The sequence below is a fragment of the Pantherophis guttatus genome, chromosome 2 (genome assembly GCF_059756535.1).
Source record: "Pantherophis guttatus breed Tessera chromosome 2, ASM5975653v1, whole genome shotgun sequence".
Classification (NCBI taxonomy): Eukaryota; Metazoa; Chordata; class Lepidosauria; order Squamata; family Colubridae; genus Pantherophis; species Pantherophis guttatus.
The window spans coordinates 205,382,796-205,398,452 of NC_142064.1; the positions used below are offsets into that span (position 1 = coordinate 205,382,796).

At 42.1% G+C, this 15,657-nt stretch overlaps 1 protein-coding gene and 1 pseudogene across 5 annotated transcripts in view; one reads left to right on the forward strand and one right to left on the reverse strand.

The window, feature by feature from the left end:
* The window catches only part of PDLIM7 (PDZ and LIM domain 7), a 64,008-nt gene that overhangs the window by 6,816 nt on the left and 41,535 nt on the right, over positions 1–15,657 (forward strand). For 2 of the 5 annotated variants that reach the window (XM_087887596.1, XM_087887598.1), the window contains exon 2: positions 8,919–9,025. In XM_087887596.1, the coding sequence (XP_087743722.1) occupies positions 8,919–9,025 (107 nt within the window). The other 3 variants (XM_034442184.3, XM_034442193.3, XM_034442175.3) reach the window with 3 other exon arrangements.
* Positions 12,002–12,095, reverse strand: LOC117660645 (U6 spliceosomal RNA; annotated as a pseudogene).

Below are 15,657 nucleotides of genomic sequence, written 5' to 3' on the forward strand. Positions count from 1 at the left end.
AATATGCTGCATTCTCATTGCTGGGAGTCCCTTTAGAAGAGGAGTCTCTTGTGCGCCTGGTTTTGTGTGGTGAAGTACCCTGGCATCTATTATTTGCCTCCTCTGGGGAAAAAGTACTGCAAACATAAGGATCATGCGAGCTACTACCGATTACTTTATATGGCATGTTTTCTGACTTTGGAATGCTGTACTGTACCAAAGTCTTAATTCTATCTGGGCCACTTCCCAGACTGCCCGCACATCAGATTAAGCTATTCTACCCAGGGAGTGGATAAGATGGACTGTGGAAACAATCCCCCCAATTTCAAATCCTTCCCCCTCGAGTTTGCTTTCTTGCGTTTAGGTATTACTGTACAATGTCGCCTTTAAAAAAAAAAAGAAACAGCTTACAGATGGTTTAAAAGTCAGTCAACGCAGAGATCTTCACTCCTCAGTTGTGTGAAGCAACAAGTATCTCCTGAGCATATGTAAAGTTTCTGTTTCCCTCCAGAAAGAGCCCTCCTCACCCCCCCCACCCCAAACATTTCCAGGGTTTCTCTATTTTCCTGCGTTCAAATACGGCAACCCTAATTTACATCCCGCCGACTTGGAAAGGGAGCAGCCACAATTTCCTGGGCTTCTTTCTTCCCAAGAAAGGCTTTTCAAGACCCGGCTAGCAGCCGAATGTCAACGGGGCGCGCCCCACCTCTCCACTAAAAGGGGAATCGCTTTTCTTGCTTATCCAGTCCCACAATCGCCGGGCTTGGAAGTCACCGGCGGCGCCCGCGGCCGCGCCCTCCCCGGCGACATCACCCCCAGCAGCGACTCCAGGGGGAGCCTTCGCGCCGAGGAGGCGCTTGCTTCCCACCGCCGCGCATGCGCTCTCTTACCAAAAGGCGCTCAGGGGGCTTGGCTGAACGCTGAGCAGGCGGGGCTCTCCTATCCCGGCCGGAGAGGAGCGCGAGGTATATATATCTATATATAAAGGCTCGCTCTCGTCTGCGCGGCGGCGAGCGCGCTGGAGCATTTAGCGGCCCCCTCCGTGAGAGCCGAGGCAGGGGAGACTGCCGTGCGCGGGCCCTGCAAGGTAGGTAGCCCACTTTATGGGGGAGACGGGAAGGCGGTAGATTAGATTTGGCCTTTTCTGGGGGAGCCTTAAGGCTGCTGTAGCCTCGGGAAGGGGAGGGTGGAGAGCCTGGCCACTGAACTAACTACCGGGACGTGACTTGGGTCTCCGTTGTAGCCCGGGTCGCGCCGTAGCGGTGCAAAGCGACCGTCCTTGAGCAAACGGCGGTGGGTCCCCGTTTGCTTTCCTGGGCTTTCTCGCACCTCCTTTCCCCACCCCGCATCTTAAGCGCGTGTCCCGGAGGTGGAAAGAGCCGGGGCACCAAGTAAGTCATCCAGAGACTATCCGTCCCGTCCCCCCCACCCCAGTCCCGTTTCTATCTTGCCGCCGAGGGCCAGACGCGATGCAAAGCGCCGCGTAGCCTCGGCGCCCCGAGTCCGGGTTGCTGCGACACTGTCTGGGGATGTTTGCGCGGCCCTTGTGGCGTCTGCTGCGATGGGCAGGAGCTTTTTTTTAACCTCCTTGGATTGTTACCGGCTTTCCCGGCTTCCTGTGCCGGATCGGAACGCCCCGTTTTCTGGGAGTCAGCGGGGTTGCAGACTCCTCTCAATCGGGGAAGGGAACCCGGGCTGCTGCAAAGTGGCATCGGGAGCTTTTCGTGAAGGAGGAAACATGAACATTATTAGCCTCCCCTGGAATTTAACTATTCCGGTCTTTTGGACTACATCCTTCGCCCCAGCCAACGATGCCATTGGTTAGGGATGGTGAGAGTTTTATTACCCAATGCATCTGGGCTGTTCCAAGGTGTGGGAAGTCTCCTGTGTACAGTAGTATTGCCTCCTAGTAAATGGACCTTTCCGCGTTGTCATTTATATTACAGTATCTTTGAGCTCAACTTAATACAGTATTGTAACATTTAGGAGAACCCAGCTCCAGGTGAGCTGTGGATAGTGTGGCTTTTGTAGTGGGCCTGAGCTGGGATGCTATTAAGATGGTAAAGCATAGCACTTCTCTGTCATTTTAACTATAGGACTTTTTTTTAGAAAAAAAAATCTGATGGTGAATGGATTTGGAAGAGATGTTGTGATAAATAGCCCCCTCTACACAAACAGTGTATCTTTGAAAACAAGACAGTAGGAAAATTCCTAGTTGTTGTTTAATGGAGTTTTAGAAAGTTTTGCCCACAATGGAGAAATAGAATTCTGAACAAAATGATCTTTTGATCTTATCTAGTGAGGTTCTTGTTTGGATAGCTTAAAAAATTGTTTTGTCAGGGGAACAAATAAACTAAATGGCATACATATCATATATGTGTGTTTCTTTCTTACTCTATGACATCAGTCTGTGATGTAAAGGGACCTCCTAACCAAAACAAAGTTCAGTTCCCATGTGTCAAAATTCTTTCTTAATTTTAAGGAAAGTGTGGTTGATCAGGGCTATTGCATTATTAAGTCATTTATCTTAAACAGCAAGATTAATGAGGAAAAAGATTTCCAAAGAGGATTGGGATTAATACTCCCTGGCTATTGCTCATCTGGTTCTTTCCATTTGGGAGAACTGCCAGCTGAATCCACATAATGAATAAACTTCTTCTGGAGAAGTGCAGGGTTAAAGAGGGAGAAAGGAAGCCTAGTCATTCTCCATTGCTCTCCACTCCAAAGTGACCTTACTCTGAAAAGATGAAAGTTCTGACATTTGCAAACATTAGGGATTTTAAACATGCTATCTCCTGGGACAGAACTTGCCTCCTTGAAGTTGAGAGATTTGTGTGCAAAACAAACAAAAATCCATTGGGTCACTCAGCTAGGTAATGAAATAAGAGAGATGTTTTTCTTTCCCAAAGTGAAGGGGGAAAGTAGGAAGGGATATTTCTTTTTTTACTTTGAAAAGTTTTATTACAGAGGAGTATTTTTGTGTTAAACTTTGCAAGGGAGTTGAAGGCTATTTATTAAAAACTAAAATTCAATAGACTTTTTCTTTAGTGCTGGTAAATATATGGAAAAAATATCTGCCTTTTTTTTACAGTGGACTCCAGCATTGCGGAGTGATTTTACTTTCAAGACAGTACAGTAGTGCTTGAGTAATTTTACCTTTCTCTTCTGCTTCAAGGCAGAAGCCTCTCCTTATTCCCTACTTTTTAGTTAATGTCTGTCGGTGGATTGATTAGCTTTCCAGTTTAGGTTTGATTTCTGCTTTAGGATCCTCGGATCATTAGGGATTCTAATGGGGATCAAGAAGGGGAAGCAAAGCAAGTGATGAAATGTGTGACTGACCTCATGAAATGAACTCTCTGACTTATTTATGTGCTGTATGTCTGATGGGACAGAGTTTATCTCATGATATTGGTATGTGTGTTACCCATTTCCTTGTCAGAGTGGTTGGTTACCTGTAGATGCTATGCTATGGTCAACTTCTTTGGTGCAGCTCTTGGTGCTCTTTGAGCTTGGTTGTTTGCTTTCAGAAGTTTCCTTACCTAACTAGGTAACATCATCAATGCAAGTCATATTTGGACAATGAAATTGTTTGTTCAATGAAACAACCAAGCTCAGAGAGCGCCAAGAATTCCACAGTTCAGTCCAGAGTTACAGATATTCTCTTATATTGGAACTTCCTTCATGCCTATCAATTACTCTGCCTTGCCTGACTTAAGTTTTTGAAAAATTCTAAATTTAAAGCACAGGGATGGGCAGTCTTTCAATGGCTCAGGACATTTGGGAAGGCTATAGGGGGACACAGCCTGGAATTCAATCTTGACCAGCTCAAGGTTGACTCAGTCTTCCATCTTTCTGAGGTCAGTAAAATGAGGACACAGATTGTTGGGGGCAATATGCTGACATTGTTAACTACTCAGTGTGTGCTGTAAAGCACTATGGAGCAGTATGTAAGTCTAAGTGCTATTGCTATTCAGCCACAGTGCACTTGGGGTGGGAATTTTGGAAACTGCTGTAAAATACCAGTAGCTGCAGAATCATGGTCAAAGGAGATTCCACGTTGTTTGTAACTCTAAGACTATAAGCCTAAGCATGTATTAAATATATTATGGCCATCCACTCTGAGTGGCTGACAATATTGAGATATATAATTAAAACTAAATTAAAGATATATGTTGTAAGCCACTGTGACACCAAAATGATAACCTGTGTCATAATATCATCACAGACAAAATTATGTGCTTGCATCATGAGGTCTTCTGAGGTATCTCAGTCATATCATTTGCATTATTATGTTACGACACCTTTGTCATAATTTGTGTTCTCATAGATTCTTGTGTCTGCAGTGTGTCCACAATTGCTTTAGCGTTATTTTTTACTTACAGAAGACCTTATAGATAGAAAATAAAAATGGTGGATGGTTACACAGCCCATTCTTCTTTATAATAACCAGCTCAGAAAAAAAGGCAAAAATAAATTGGGTTGTGGAAAGCATCCATTTGGGGATGAGATTGTGGAAGTAAATTCATCAGTTTACTTTTTGATAAATGATTTTTTTAATGATTGGATATATATATCAGGGCAGCCATCTTGGGAAAACACTAGTAAAATACACAAAATTTCAAATGTGCCTGTCAGCTCCTAAAAAATTGTTAAAGCCTGTTTGAATATAATTTCATTTCAACCTTAATGCTAATCTCAACACTTCAAACCTTCCTCCCAGCCAGGATAGATATGTATGCCTGTTTAGAATAACACGATAAAGTGATTTCTGATTCATGTAAACAAATACATTTGTTATTTTTTAAAAATGCCAGAGTGCTTTGAGGGAAGCAGGGTCTGTTTCTGGAATCTCTGTAGTTCCTGTCTCCTTCCTTTTCAGCAGGCAAATCCTAGCAGTGCCTGTTGGTGTATGTAGGTATGTTACCCTATCCAACTGACACATTGCTTCAAAACTTGGTCACTAGTGAGAAAAGCATAGAGATTAATAAGGCAGAAATCTGACTGTATGAAAACCTGTCGCTGCTGACTAGTGTTCTCCTTCATTTAGAGAGAGCCTTTCTTTTTCTCAGCACCTTGATTCACCTTTATTTCTCCATATCCAGTATGTTTTATCACAAGGAGAGTTGATTATATTATTATAGTTTCCTAACTACAAAAGCAAACAGTACTCCAGTCAAGAAACTACAAACTCAGATAAACTAACAGTAAACAACAGCCCAATCAAGAAACCACCAAGTCCACTCCCACGAACAGTGACAGGGCAAGCCGCTAGTATATAAAATGAGAGCAAACCCCACTCCCTTACTTGCATTGTTGATGTTACTTAGTTGATAATGAAACATCTGCAAGAAACAATCAAGCTCAGAGAGCACCAAGGACCAAAGTTTGTGTAGTTCAGTGTTTCTCAACTTTGGCAACTTTAAGATAGCTGGACTTCAATGCCAAGAATTCCCCAGACAGCATATTGTTTGGGGAATTCTGGGAGTTGAAGTCCAGACATCTTAAAGCTGCAAAGGTTGAGAAATACAGACGTAGCCTGAGACTGCAAATGCTGAGTAACACAGGATGCTACCACTCTTCACCCTGGTACTCTTGGCTGGGGATGCTCTGGTGAGTCTGAGGATGCTGTAGAAACCTTGCACCAGGCAGTCAAATAACTGATGAGTGAGCTCTTGTTGTGAGGCATAAGACATTCCTCCTGCCCGCCCAGGCATGTTTTGCCGACTCAGGTTTGGGAGGAGGTGGGAGAAATCTAGGCTCTCAGATTCTTCCAGCAAAGCATGTTCCTCTGTGATTCCCAAGGAGAGAAGATATTAAACTCTTGGAAACGTTCCAAGCTGAAGCACCTCAAGGGTGCTTGAAGGATAGTTCAAGCTTGTATGCTGCTGCTGCTGCCAGAGTTTTTTCTCAGGGAGCGGATGGGGGTCATTATTCTCCCCCCCTTTGTCTTCACGATATACTCTCCCATCCATCCATCCTGCATTAAAAGAAAGAAAATGTTTTAGGTGTGGGAGTACATTTTTCATTTTTCCTTCTGATTTGTCCTGATTTCTATTAGATCAAATAAGAACGAAGTTGACACTTGGAAGAGTTCCCAGTGAGCGCTGCAGCCTTGATGAGCAAGCCTTGGAACATGACAGTAATGCTTGCCTTATATAGACAACGCACCGCCTGTGGGAAATGGAGGAGGCAAAGGAAGGGCTTTGTGTTCAGAGGAAACCTTTCCTGCTTACTGTACAGGGAGGGGGTTTTAATCAGCTTATGTTGTAAGGAAATAGGGGATAGCCATGTCTAAGAGAAGATATCTCTTCCTTAATATTAGGAGAGATTCTAGGCATTGCCATTTACTATCTTTATTTGCCACCCACCCAGCAGCTTGCTAAGGTGAGGAATCTGTGGTCCTCCAATCGTCGTTTGAACAAAAGCTCTTACCATTACCATGGTAAATAGGGGTACTGGGGTTCAGGAATGTCAGGAACCTCCCAACTCTGGCCAGTTGTCTTAGCCATAGAAGCAGAACACTTTTTTTCCTGTTTCCTATCTCTTTAGAATAGCATTTGTATCAGATATTTCCCTTCTAATTATAGGAGTGCAGAACATTATTAAGGACGGTTCTCTGATTTTAGGACTAGTTTAGCAGTCAGAATAGAGCTGGAAGGGACTTTGGAGGTCTTCTAGTCCAACCCATGGCTCAAGCAGGAGACCGTATACAATTTGAGACAAGTGGCTATCCAATCTCTTCTTAAAAATCTCCAGTGATGAAGTACCCACAACTTCTGAAGGCAAGCTGTTCCACTGGTTAATTGCTCTCACTGTTAGCAAGTTTCTCCTTAGTTGCAGGTTGCTTCTCTCCTTGATTAGTTTCCATCCATTGTTTCTTGCCTTGCCTTCTGGTGCTTTGAAAAGTTGACCCCCTCTTCTTTGTGGCAGCCTCTCAAATATTGGAATACTGCTGTCATGTCACCCCTAGTCCTTCTTTTCTCTAGACTAGCCATACCCAGTTCCTGCAACCATTCTTCATATGTTTTAATCACCAGGACTTTAATCATCCTAGTTGCTTTTCTCTGCACTCAACGTCTCAACATCTTTTTGTAATATGGGGACCAAAATTGGATGCAGTATGCCAGGTGTGGCGTTACTAAGACTTCGTAAAGCGGTACTAATACTTCACCTGTTTTTGATTCTATGCCTCTGTTTATACAACCAAGGATTGTATTAGCTTTTTTGGCTGCTGCCGCACATTGCTAGCTCATATTTAAGTTATCGTCCACTAGGACTCCAAGGTCCCTCTCACAGTTACTGTTTTTGAGCCAGGTTTTGCCTAATCTATACTTGTATCTTTAGTTTTTCCTACCTAAATAAGTGTAAAACCTTGCTTTTCTCCACTTTAAATCTATAAATAAATAAATTTAATACATTTATTTATGTATAGGAAGTCGGTTGTCAGTAAAGACAGTGTTTGGATCGATCGATCGATCACACTTTCTCAACTATGGCAATTTCAAAATACATGGATTTCAACTTCCAGAATTTCCCAGCCTGCTGCTGGCTGGGGAATTCTGAGAGTTAAAGTCCACATATTTTCAAACTGTCGAGGTTGAGAAACAGTGCTGTAGAATTGGAGGTGCTGTTGAAGCCTATTTTGATAGGGGAGATAGGAAGTTGGCTTAAACTCGATAGATTTGAGGTATGCAAGGAAAAACACTCATACTGAATTAAATAGATTGAAGCATTAGGTCTTTACATAACTCTTCCATTTTCAGCTTTAGGGACACCTGCATTATTAGAGGCAAAATTTCCCCGAATTAGGGTTTTTAAAAATACTTCTTGTTGCTAAATTTAACCCATGCATTTAAAAAACTGAATGGAACAAGGAGTTGGCAGATTTCCATTTTGCCTAAACAGTGGGAACATATTTACTGAAAATTTCAGTAGATCTTAGATCTTTCACCCTGATTAGGCCCCATTACAAAAGAACAGTGTTGTTGGAGATGCCATGAGAAAAATAGATTTTTGTACCATCCTAAAATTGCTGTGTTCTGACAAAGTATCACTCCGCATACTAAGTTGAGTTTGAGGCAGGTTGAGACAGGTTGAGATAGTTTGGTCATCAGTACTCTCTTGAACTATATACTTATTGCATGGACCTTTCTGATTGCTAAAAGTCTTGCCTTTTCACATTGGAAGGAATCATTTATGGCCCCAATTATTGAATGGATTGAAGACATGAATTGGAATTATGAAGTTGCATAGATACAGTAGTTCTAATGAAATATGATAATCATGTACTGTATATAATCATGTAAATGCATGTAGAAGTCCTTGAATATATATAATGCCATTTTGTTGTTTTCTTTTTTATTGTTTTCCTTCTCTATTCTGTTTAAATAAATAAATGCATGTAAAACCTGTTTTTTTTTAAGAAAAGAAAAGAAGTTAGTCTCCCATTTGTACTTGTCCAGGAGTAAATTTAGTGCCTAGGTATGTGGAAGCCTTATTTATCCAACTACTCCGGGTACTTAATAACACCTAAGCAAAATTGATGAGAATATAAAACTAGCCCATCCAAACACCATGTAAATTGGCTCCAAATATCTGAAGCTCTGGTGTATCAAGGCTATTGGAAATACAACTCAATAGAGAAGTACCTTGGCTTCTATTAACAGGCTTTCAATATGTTTTTGGACAAAGAAAACTTGTGGACATTTTCTGTAAAGAAGTGGGTGGGGAATGAAACTAGCTCTGAAGCAAATGGAAGAAGTTTAATAGTGCAGCAATTGGGCAATGTTGTTTGCATAAAATAGCAAAATTCTAAGATCTTGCTCTGCAGCATGCCACCATTCGCTCACCTTTTGGCACCACTCCTCTTCTGCATGCCTGATGTTACTTGTTTCTACTGTTTTGGGTAACTATTAAGTTAATATTTTCTAACCCCTTAGAAATGAGTGACATGGACTCATACAAGGTTCTTCTGGATGGACCAGCACCATGGGGGTTCAGACTGCAAGGTGGCAAGGACTTCAATATGCCACTCTCCATTTCCAGGGTAAGTAGTATCATCTGAAGTCTCGTTAACGGAAGTGTTGTATTCTTCATTTCTCTTCTCTCTACCATGCACACTGGAGGATATTGAGACATTGCGATTGCTGTGTTACTTCATCATTTTGGTTGCAAACATTTAAGTTAAAATGTTCACAGCAAATTGTGGGCTTGTGTTTCATTCGCCAAGCCAAGTGAGGCCCTTCCCTCAGGAAACTGCCAGTTTGGATTGCTCCCATGATGTAATGAGAAGGACCTCAGCATTTAGGCTGTTACTTGATATCAGGCTCTTGGAGCTCCCACACACTATTTTTGAATCTGTGGCAATAGCTCTTGCCATGTGGCTAGGTGGAGATAGCAGCACAGGAAGGGATTGTGGTAATATGAATACACACATGCCTGCAGTTCCAAATGTGTTGGCAAGATGTGTAATTTAGTTGATCCAGAGGGCAGCAGTTTCGGTTTGACACATTACTGGCAGCTGATGTTTGTTGGTACCTAATCAATCTTGTTTCTTTCCAGCTGTTAGGTTTGGGCTTTTTTTAGGTTCCCTTTTGCAAATTCAGGAGGTTTCCCACTTAGACAAAATAAGACTGAGTTTTGTAGCAGGATAAGAATAAGATGCACAGATCTTTTTGGAGATTACTCACTCTAAGCTCAGTCCCTGCATCTCCAAAATGAAATATATAAGAGCCGCCCTCACTTTCCCTGATCTTTTTTTTTTTTGACACATTCTACAGGAAAGCCTAGAGATTAACTCTCCTGCTAGAGAGACTGTGGGCAGAAAAGCCACAAGACAGTACAAATAAGGTTTTAATAACTTGGCACTCTCTGGCATTTATTTTATTGGTTATTTATACTAATCCGTTCTGCTTATATAAGCTCCCAAGCAGATAGACTGGGACTCTAGCTCTCAATATTACCAATCATCATGGCAAACTTTTCTGAGCTGCAAATGGGATTTGAAATTACAAAGAACCATGTTTTGGGAATGTTCAATTCAAATACCGATACAGCTGTAATTTGGCAAAACAGCATTAAGCTGAATACTTTTTAAATGCCTCAGCTTCTCATGCCTTATGCAGGAATCACAACTGTCTCTTTATAAGGCCATAATGGATGCATGAAGGGCCAGATTGATATTGGGATTAAAAACCAGTCGATGATGAGTTCTAGTCCTGCTTTAGGCACAAAGCCAGCTGGGTGACTTTGGGCAAATCAGTCTCTCTGTGTACTGAGAAGAAAGCAAAGACCAACCTTTTCTGATAAATTTCACTAAGAAAACTAATGGGTTTGTCTCTGTACCTTCTGGGACTGACACCCCCCCAACCAAAACAAAACAAAATAAAACAAAAAAACAAACCCATGAAGACGTTTCAGCCACAAAGTGCCATGAACTCTATTGTTAAAATTAGTGAACAGCCGCCTCTTAGGACCCGCAGGCATTTTCTCAGTATTTCCTATTGTTCATTATTAAGTGTACCTTGGGCTTGCTTTCTGGGCTTGGAGGGCCATCTTTCTGTCGCCCAGTGTGGATCATTCTTGACCTGAAAGTGCCTCTCGGGGTTGATTTGGCTGCTTACAAAGCTGTCACTAGATGGCTTGCAGACAGTTTCCCCCCCTCTCCTTGGAATTGCCTTATAAGCCTAGGAATGCTGAATGCAGCCACTGCTGACGCCTGCAGCCCTTTGGCAAAGCAGAAGGTTTCTTTATGAGCTAGAAGCCCTCAGGGCTGGAGAAGGGCACCACGAAGTCTCCCAGAGCTAGGCACCTCCTCCCCGTGCAAACCCGCTCCTAAATTCTTTTTTTGTACGCCTCTCACCCTCCAGAGCACCACTCTCTTTCCAGTTCGGTTTGTCTGGGGCAGTCCTGTTTTTATTCTCTGCTTGGCCATCTCGGGGGGGGGGGGGGGGAATGAGATCTGCTTTCCTGCTAGGAGGTTTTCTGCTGAAACAGCCCCAGCTATTCCCACTCCCTCCCTCTCTCCTTTTGGAAAAAGATTTCTCTTGGCTCACAGCCAGCTATTAACAAAGCCCCAGCCTAGACAGGGTAGAGCCGTTCTGTGGCGAGACCCCAGCTAGTGCCTCCCACAAACATACCAGACAAGAATTGCAGCCCCTCTCCTTGGCCCTAACATGCCACAGCAGCCCATCCCTTTTGCAAGCAAGGTGGGCCCTTCCTTAGTGGCCAGGCCTTGGGAAAAGTTTCCTTCCTATGCTGTTGTGGCTCGCTGCATTTGCCAGCAGGCATCGCGGCTAAGAATAGTCAATATCCCTCCCTCCCTCCCTCCCTCCCTCCCTCCCTCCCTTCCTTCCTTCCTTCCTTCCTTCCCCTACCGTTGGGCAAAGGCAGATGGCTACCACTGACCTGTACTCTGGCAGAGCACTATTGTCTATTTTGGCAAGCTTCAAAGGGAATATGGTGCAAAGATTCATTGCTGATTCTGGCACTGTTACATATTTCCACTAGAGTTGCCTCATTTTACTTTTGTCCTTCCAAAATCGATGTGTTCATTTTTTCAGTATATGCTTTCCTCTTCTTGGTTAAAAAAATGTTAATTTCCTTTTCTGCTTAATAAATGCTGGGAAACTTCCGGAAGGAGATGGTCAGATATGTCGATTATGACGTATCAGGAATGATTAAGCTAGGATTTGTTTCTGTTAAAAATTAATAAGGCATTTAATGTGGTGGAAAAATGCTGAAGATGCCTTTCAGTCCAGCTGGATACTCTATGACTATATGGACCAGGTTGAGGAAAGGGGCAATAAAACTATTCAAAGACTGGAGGTGAAACTTGTTGCTTTCTAAAGGAAACTGAATTGCAATTCTCAGCCAGTGTGACTTTAGTGAGGACTTTGGGAGTTGTAATTCAGTAAAACCTTTGTTTCATAAAATTCAGAGGGTATGTGAGAACTTGGAGTTTTATGACACTAGGAACAAAATAACATGCTCCCTTGCCACTATTCTATACTGTTGTCTCTTTAAAAAAAGGGGGGGGGCTTCATCCATGTGCAGGAGCCATGCTAATTGTCCCTATATCATAACAATTTTAGTATATGGGCTGCTGAAGCAAACACACTGCAGATTTACCTCTTGATTAGAGAGGCTGGAAAAAATTATCTTTAACCAGCTTCTGGGTCTAAAAGACCCCTGATCTTGATGGCTGTAGTACCCCAACTATGATATGAGTAAAAACATAGGGCAGAGGACAGTGTGAAACATTGGTGGGTTCCAACCGGTGTTACCACCAGTTCTCTTCACGCACGCGCTTTGCGCACGATTGCCAGACTTGTGCTCTGTGCAAGCGCATTACGTTTCTGCCCAGCTGAGGCAATCCACTCTGCCGCGCCTATCAGCTGGGCTAAAAAAAAGAAATAAAGATAGGAATAACACGGTGGCAGGCGGGAGGGCCCAGCTCCCAGTCAAAGAGAACCAATTCGGTGATGTCACATCATCACCACTACCAGCTTGCCTGAACCGGGCCGAACCAGGAGCAACCCACCACTGGGTTCACAGAGGTGTGAAACCTCTGGACACAAAATGCAGAAACTTCTAGCATGGAAAATAAGTAGTGGAGTGCAAATAGGTATTGCACTTGCATCTCCCATTCAAATATTAGTAAAAAATTTGTGTGATATTGAACATACCAGTGGTGGGTTTCTACCGGTTTGCCCCGGTTCGGGCGAACTGGTAGTGGCGATGGCGGGAGGCTCCGCCAACCCGCCCAGACATCATCACGGACACTCTGTGCACATGCGCGCTCCTGGTTTTGAACCAGTAGCGAAGGTAAGTGGAACCCACTACTGGAACATACCCTTAGTCACGTGTGCAGGAATGCCTGATTACCATATTTAGAGTTTTCAATAGACGTGATCACATAGAAGATTTTATAGTCTAAATCTAGAGAATAGCAGCTGTATTATTTTAAAATAAAACAGAATGGCAACAGCTAAATTGTATATTATATAGACAGCAGGTGGGGAATATCTAAAACCCCAAATGGCTATTCCAGGATATGGTTCATATATTGTTCAGCTTGATTGATTAATGGATGTCATCCTTTTGGTTTGGGAGAATATGAGTTTTAGCTTTCCTGAATCCTCTTTTGGGACTGCTCTCTAAGGTTATGGTTTCTGTAGTGCTTCTTAGGCAGAATGTCCTATTCAAAGATCAGGTGTTCATTCTGGGTTAGATATCTCTATCCTAACCAGTGAAGTCTTTTTTCCAGACTGAATAGGTGTTTCCAAATCAGTGTAATGTGGGGAAGGAGGGGACGTACTTTTCACATATTTTGTCCTTTGCACTCTGAAGAACAATCCTTGAAGATCAGAAAGTTGGTTCAAGTTTAATATGGGAATAATTATCTTTCAGATAATCCAGATCCAGTTCTTAGTAGTTACCCATAAATAACTAGGAAGGCAGTCAATTACTACTGTCTGAAAATGAAGTGAGTTCCCAGAAGACTGCTTTCCCTTTTGGAGTCGTGCTTCTAAGGAATTCTTGGCCCAGGATGACTGAAATGGCTTTCTAGAGCCCATCTGTTCTGAGATGGCTTTGTGGAAGAGCAGAGCTTGACTAGCATTTGGGGGGCTTTCTTCCCCTTAGTTCTCAGTTCCCCCTGTCCATAGCTAGTGGTTAATGGCACAAGGATGAGAAAGAGTAGCTTAATTAAGGCCACTTTAGTGAATGCAGCATCAGGGTGGATAAAAATCGATGATTTAAAAGAAAACAATGGATTTTTTTATTTAAATTGGATTTTTTAAATTTTTATCAAATTTATTTTAATAAAATGCTTTTGGAGTAAAAATCTATCTAAAGATAGTTTTCTATTTAAGATACATTAATAATTTAGTTTATTCAGCATGAAACGGAGCTTAGTTATGTAGCATGAGGCTATATATTCTGCAATATTGGGACTGTCAGTGAGTCAACAATGGGTCAGAGGAGGAGCTGCTGCACAACAGAGATGACAGTTGCTCTTTAAAAATTATGATTTACGGTAAATCGAGTTGATTTAAATCAAGCCTTTTTATTAGTGATTTAAATCATGATTTAAATCGTGATTTGAATTCAATTGATTTAAATCAAATCCACCCTGATCAGTATAGCTGGTATCTTGAATGGAGATGCAGCCAAAAGCAGAAGCAGCTCTCTAACGTTTTAGTGTGTGATTCTGCAAAGATGAATGTGGGTCTTTCTTGGAAGAGACAGTTATGTTCTTTAGCATCTCCACCCAAATCTGCTATGTGTGTGGGCTTCTTTCCTGCAAATGTTGGCATACGTATCTAGTAGAGAAAGAAGGGAGAGATGATGGAAGATGCTATTGGATCAGGCATTCTGTTTCAGATATTATGATTTGTATTTGTATTATGTAGGCCACTTCGGCTAACATTTTGTACAGGCTCCCAAGTATAGGCCAGTTCGACAGTTTTAAATTATACTTTAACTAAAGTCATCCTTTCTGCATGAATTAGCTGGTGTCTGATGGGAACTAAAACTGGGCGGTCTGTTCTCTTAACTTGTTCTTTACTTTTAACTCAGACAAAGTCATGCAGCTTAGTCAGCCTCAAGTCTGGCATTTAGCTAGGAGTGAGGAGGAATACACAATGATTTTTTTTAAAAAAACCTTTCCTGCTGTAATACACAAGGTTTCTTCTGTTATTCTGTAACATTTAGATAACTGTAGCCTAGTTTGTCAACCTCTTGACCTGTCAAAAGCCTACAAGAGAATAGTTTTGGTGTTCATTTAGTTTTGATTTATAAGCAAACTACAATGCTCAGAGCATGGTATCTTTTTATTTATTTATTTATTATTAAACTTCTAAGACGCCCATCTTGCCGAGGTAACTTTAGGAGGCTTACAGTCATAAAATTAAAATATGATATAAAACAATAAATAAACATACCTTTAAAATTCAGTTACATCTTGCCCGAAAACTACAAATAAATACATGGGGATGCTGCCTCTGACCAGTTTCATACTGATATACTGTAGGTGGTTGTATGCAGCAACACCTTAGAAATATAGGCTAGGTTTATTTCTTATTCTATCTCAAAGTGCCTTTTGAGGCCTATGATGGTTTAAGTTTGGACTTGCTCATTGCTCCCTTCTTTTTGTTTAAAAACTGGGTTTCATGTCCTGAGAATCAAATGGTTCCATTACCGATAGGTCATCTAATATCTTTCTGGATGTTATAACAAGATCAGCTGATCTTGATTGCCATGAATGCTATTCCCATGAATTCTATCCTTAACTACTGCAGTTATCCAGGAAGAAGTAGAGAAACCTACAGCAGCTATAGCAGTAGTGGGTTGCCCCTAGTTTGGACCGGTTCGCAAGAACTGGTAGTAAAACCAGTGGGAGGCTCGGCCCACTGACCCAGACGTATCATAAGTGATCTGCGCATGCACAGAAGCATGTGTGGGCGCGATGCGAACCGGTAGTAAAGATAAGTAGATGTTCTGCCCCAGCTACGGATCCCAAAGAATGTAGCACACACCAACTCCGAACTAAACTCAGTTTACTTCAAAACACAGTCTTTTGCAAATGCAGGCTGTTAATAAAACATTCTTAACAACCTGCCAGAAATTCCACAGATAAGATAGAGTCTTACTAGAGTTGGCAGAAAGCCCAGAAAC